This window comes from Sinocyclocheilus grahami, unplaced genomic scaffold (genome assembly GCF_001515645.1).
Source record: "Sinocyclocheilus grahami isolate Dianchi unplaced genomic scaffold, SAMN03320097.WGS_v1.1 scaffold1786.1, whole genome shotgun sequence".
Classification (NCBI taxonomy): domain Eukaryota; kingdom Metazoa; phylum Chordata; class Actinopteri; order Cypriniformes; family Cyprinidae; genus Sinocyclocheilus; species Sinocyclocheilus grahami.
In genome coordinates this window covers 82,043-87,753 of record NW_015506965.1, presented here as the reverse complement: position 1 = coordinate 87,753, position 5,711 = coordinate 82,043, and the positions used below count along the sequence as shown (strand labels likewise).

Here is a 5,711-nt window from a genome sequence, read left to right as displayed (position 1 = left end):
CTTTAAATATGAAAAACGTACTTACAGTCTGTGAGTCAGATCAGCCGGCATTGTAGTCTACTCTACCAGGATCAGGAAATGGTCCTCCATAAAATGTGCTGCACACATCTGAATATTTGGGTTGAAGTTTTCTGGAACAGTGTTTCAAATACAACCTAACCACTGATTTCTAGTCATGTCCTCTTTTGGAAGGCCAAACAAAGTAGTTTTGCTTTCACAACGAAACACACAGCGTCACACACGGCAGGCTAGAGTGAGCGGTGGCCGGCGGGCTAGAGTGAGGAACGGCCGGCAGGCTTGAGAACAATGCGGCGGGCGGGCTTGCGGCAACCACATGTGACGACCCCGGGCTGGACTCCGCTTCATCCACGGTGAAAGCCGATCCGGCGATCCATAGAGCAAAGTTGATGTATTTCCTAAGCGACCAGCACGGATCAGCTCCAGGCATGACGAAGCAGATGTCATCCTCTTTTGGAAGGCCAAACAAAGTTTCGCTTTCACAACGAAACACACAGCATCTTCACAACTTGGCAGCAGCAACAATACTACAGCGAGAAGTTACGCCATCTTTCTTTGCATGAACATTTGGGTGGCGTTATGCAAATCTTCCCACATCGTGACATAGACATGTGGGGGCGTCTTAGAACGAGCCGTTTTAGGTAGGCATGGTTGACTCTTAACGTTTATAAAGAATATCTCTTTGGATTTGAGACTTTAGTCTTTGCAACTTTACAGATCTTCTTTATGCACCAAGAGCTTGTAACACTCCAAAGAGAAAGGAAACATTTAAATCGAGTCTTTGCAACTCTAAAATAATAAAATGGGTGCAAAAATATGGCACGCATAATGCAAGATGCTGAATAAACAGCAAGATGCGACGAAGCAACCAAAGACACACATACAGATTTGATTTATTACATAACAAAAGGAACAGAATGTGCAGAAAGCCTCATTATTTTCTTAAAAATTACCCTGTTGTAGCAATCAGGAAGTTACCTAAGATTAGTTAGGAAATGTGTCAGGTGTTGACTAATGAATTTCTGTGAATGATGATGGTCATGATAAAGATGCAATATATACAATATCATATCTGAAAGATCTATTGTTCATCTTTGTCTCTCCTTTGCATTTCCCAAACCAGGTATGATGGCACCTCTGATTTGGCTACTGTAGAGTCGTATGACCCAGTAACCAATGTGTGGCAACCTGAGGTGTCTATGGGAACAAGGAGGAGCTGTTTAGGTGTGGCGGTCCTGCATGGGCTGCTGTATGCAGCAGGAGGATACGATGGGGCTTCTTGTCTCAACAGGTACACTATCTAGACAAACAAATGTAAAGTTTTTTTTTTTTTAAAAGCATTAAATGTCTAAATCTAAAATTTATGTGAAACTATCTATAATTAAATAATAAATAGTATTAAAATTTTATTTGATTGTATTAAAAAATTAAAGTTTTTAATATAAATTTTTTTAAATATTAAACAAAACAACATTTCTCTCTCTCTTTGATTTTGTCTACAGTGCGGAGAGGTATGACCCTCTGACCAGTACCTGGACCTCCATCGCTGCCATGAGCACCAGAAGGAGATACGTTAGAGTGGCCACATTAGGTAAAAATATATTGCTAATGTACTAATAAATGTAAAGGATTATCATCAGAACAGCTGCAAGCACTTCCTCTAGCTGAAATGGTTGCAAATGTCCTCTGTGGTTGCTTTTAACAGCAAACATTTTTTATGTTTTATGTTTTTCTTCTATTAGATGGCAGTTTGTACGCAGTCGGTGGGTATGACAGCTCCTCACACTTAGCCACGGTAGAGAAGTACGACCCTCAGGTAGGTGACACGTGTCTCTCTGACATGTTAAAAACATCTCCGGGGTGTGTTTTATGTTTTCTCTCCATGGTTAAAAAAATGACTAAAGATGTTATTTTATTTTTAGAGTAATGCCTGGACTGCCATTGCCAACATGCTGAGCAGGAGGAGCAGCGCAGGAGTGGCTGTATTGGAGGGCATGCTTTATGTTGCGGGGGGCAATGATGGTACCAGCTGCCTAAATTCAGTGGAACGATATAATCCAAAAACCAACACCTGGGAGGGAGTGGCCCCCATGAACATCCGCAGGTTTGAAAGTGACCTTCAAGCGTTTGTCAAAGGGATAGTTCACCCGAAATGTACTCGCCCTCATGCAGTTACAAACCTGTATGACTTTCTCTCTTCTGAAGAACACAAAAGAAGATATTGTGGAAAGTGTTTTTTTTTTGTCCATACAATAAAAGTCAGTAGTGTCTAGTGGGCTCGTTTTGGACCCCATTGACTTTCATTGTATGATCAAAAACAGCTGAAACATTATTCAAAATGTTTTCTTTTGTGTTTCACAGAAGAAAGTCATACAGGTTTGGAATAACAAAATACTTTTACTTTTTTGGTAAACTACCCCTTTAAGTGCAAAGAAAAAAAAACATTCAGTTCCTAATGGACCTTCTTTTGGTCTTCAGGAGCACCCATGACCTGGTCGCCATGGATGGCTGGCTATATGCGGTTGGAGGCAACGATGGTAGCTCTAGTCTCAACTCCATAGAAAAGTACAACCCTCGTAGCAACAAATGGGTGGCAGCGTCGTGCATGTTCACGCGCCGTAGCAGCGTGGGAGTCGCTGTCCTAGAGCTCCTCAACTTTCCTCCTCCGTCCTCTCCTACTCTTTCCGTCTCCTCCACAAGTCTTTGACAAAGGGTAAAGACCCGGCTTAGCTCCAGCCCTGTGTGGCCAAGAGGCACAACTGCTCAGTTTGAGCATCAGACGAGTACTGTTTCGTGGGCCACAGGGCCCTCCCTCTGCCTGGAGGAACACTGCAGCATTTTGCAGATAATGTGGGTAAAAAGGATGAAAAGAAAAAACACACACTCACACACACACTAGGCCTCCACAACTCTCACCCTATAAACCCCAGTGCTTGAAAGTGCAAAATAATGTTGCTCTGCCATTTTGCCGTCACTTTGTGTACGATGTATATCTAAATGTATATTTAATTTACGTTTACGAATCTTTTTTTGAAATATTAAAGAATAATATATTAAACCAAAAAAAAAAGAATGAACAACTTTAGGAATGTAGCTCTTGACAGGTTCTGCCACGCATGTTTACAGAAATTTAGTTTTGGCAGAAAATAATATTGTAGTGCTGCTGTGCCACACTAGGTGGTAGTAATGTGCAATGCTGCCCTGTCTCACCACAGATGAGCATGGACATTTAGAAGCAGAAAATTCACACAAAACGGTGGCTGGATTCTACACTATGTACACCTGAGTGTGTCAGATCATGTTGACAACATAAAATATGTTTTACTTATTTTCTTATTTATTTATCAAATGTAATATAAACATATGACACTATTTCAGAGATGTTTGTAGGACCACCTCTGACTTAAGAGGGGAAATACAGTTTTAACGTACTAATGGACATACTTATTACATATCATAGAAGCACTGGTGTTTGGCATGAAATGTGAGATTTAGGAAGAACAGGTATTTAGTGTTTTATTTAATGGACATGTTTGGTTTGTTTTCTACAGTCATGTATTACAAGCCTTCAAGAGTTTGAGCTCTACATGAGTACAAACTTTGCTAATATGACACGTCTATATCACTAACCAGGAGAAATGTCTTTCTAATAAAGACTATAGCCATACCTAAAACTATACCTAGCTGTGACATTAAAAGCTGCACTTTCTCATTTCTCTTGTTTTCGAAAGGGTGAACGGTGCTCAGAACTAATCCTGATTAACGGGTAATCAGTAACACGGACACTTCAATATCAAGCCCTTCAATGTAACTCGGCTATTATGAGCTCCTATATGTTGTAAGTCACATTTATTAGTATTTTGTCGTAAGTCTTTAGTTAGTGAACCATGTCATTGTATATTACATTTTCTAAACTTTGCTTATTTGTCAGATTTGACAGCTTGATCAGATATAGATAGTATGTGTTGTGCTGTGATGTCATTGGCAACGGCCACTACTAATGCATCTTACCTCAAATGGGTAGATGAGTGAACAGTGGGTTTTGTAATTAGTTTATGTGATGAGAGCGCAGATCATCCCAAAACAAGGGATAGTTCTCCCAAAAAAAACAACAAAATTTTTTTTTTTTATTTACCACTATGTTGTTCCAAACCTGACGTTCTTTATTATGTGTAACACAAAGGAGTATATTTAGAAGAATGTCCGAGATTGTCTGTACAATTTGAAATAGATGGGAATAAGGATGGTTGAATGGGAAAAGAGCAGCTTGGACATTCTGCTAAATGTCTTCTTTTAGATGAACGTAAGCCGCATGGCTTGAAACGACATAAGGGTGTGTAAATTATTTTTGGGGGAACTATCCCTTTAAGTCAATCCTGCTCTCTGCCATTTTATGTAAGTTTTAAAATGTAGCGTCGTATTATATGATTTCAAAACTTCTGAGAAGTTAGGATTTTGTTTCCTTTTTTTAAGGACTTTGTTAATTCAGAGAAACTTGTTTAAGGTCAGTATAACTTTGTGTCTAGGGAGATCAGAGTGCTGTGTATGTGTGTTTCTGTAGAGGTAAAGCATCTTGCACTTTGACAATACATACATAACACCACAGGATCGCAACCCCACAGAAAGAAATGACAGTATATGTATATAACCAAATATCCTGAAATTTTGTGCAATGTCATTGTAACTGGCTTTCTTTTATCTTTTTGGATTGTAATGTTGTTGAATATGTTATTTATATTGTGCCGGTTATGTTTTGCTATATTTAAGAACAAACATTAATTTTTTGCACTAATGTCAAATGGAGCAATATACTGCCATTTAAAATCAAAACACTACTGTAAATGAAATAAAGCTGTTTTCAGGTGGAATGTGAGTTTAATCTCATTTGAACAAAAAAATTGACACGTTATTAAAAGGAATAGTTCACCCAAAAATAAAGATTCTGTCACCCTCATGTAAATCCAAACCTGTATTACTTACTTTCTTCTGCAGAACACAAAGATATTTTGAAGAATGTTGATAACCAAACAGTTTTGGTGCCTACTGACTTTAATTGCGTGCACATAAAAAAAGTGAGTAAATTATATCATTTTCATTTTTTTCACACTTAACTGGGTTTATAATTTAGCGTTTGTGCAAGGTACGTTAAAAATATTTCCAAGTATTGACCCAAAGAGGTAAAAGAATAAAATTCTGTCATTGTTTACTCACCCTCATGTGTTTTAAATCCTTACTTCAGTAGAAAGTAAAAGGATTCATATCAGAATACCCAAGTCGCTTACAATGAAAGTGAATGGTGACCAAAGCTGTCAAGCAAGATTTTTTCAATTTGAAACCTCAGTTTGTTCTCACAAATGGTTTCAGAAGTGCATAAGTTGTATGGAGTAGTTTAATGACGCTTTATGTTGCTTAATGTCTGGTCACCATCCACTTACACTGTATGGAAAAAAGCAGCTTGGACATTCTGCTAAACAACTCGTTTTTAGCTTAAACATCATAAAAACGACACGAGGATGAGTAAATAATAACAAAATTTAATTACTAGATGATCTGTCCCTTTAATAAACAAACTGATTTTTGGATTAAGAGCAAGACCCTTCAAAGCTCAGCCCATTAGAGTTTTGCTCTCTGACTGATGTAAGCAAACAGCTGAGCACTCTCGCTTTACCCAACGTGACCTCAGCCTCACGGCA

The 5,711-nt window shown here is 38.5% G+C and overlaps 1 protein-coding gene across 2 annotated transcripts in view; it reads left to right on the top strand.

Annotated features, from left to right (window-relative positions):
- Nucleotides 1-4,957, top strand: part of LOC107572648 (kelch-like protein 17) — a 17,805-nt gene extending 12,848 nt beyond the window's left edge. For both annotated transcript variants that reach the window (XM_016259073.1, XM_016259072.1), the window contains exons 8-12: nucleotides 1,142-1,309; nucleotides 1,521-1,609; nucleotides 1,761-1,834; nucleotides 1,941-2,122; nucleotides 2,497-4,957. In XM_016259073.1, coding sequence (XP_016114559.1) covers nucleotides 1,142-1,309; nucleotides 1,521-1,609; nucleotides 1,761-1,834; nucleotides 1,941-2,122; nucleotides 2,497-2,725 — 742 coding nt within the window. In that variant the 3' untranslated portion in view covers nucleotides 2,726-4,957. The remainder of the gene's footprint in view (nucleotides 1-1,141; nucleotides 1,310-1,520; nucleotides 1,610-1,760; nucleotides 1,835-1,940; nucleotides 2,123-2,496) is intronic.
- The last annotated feature ends 754 nt before the right edge of the window (nucleotides 4,958-5,711 follow it).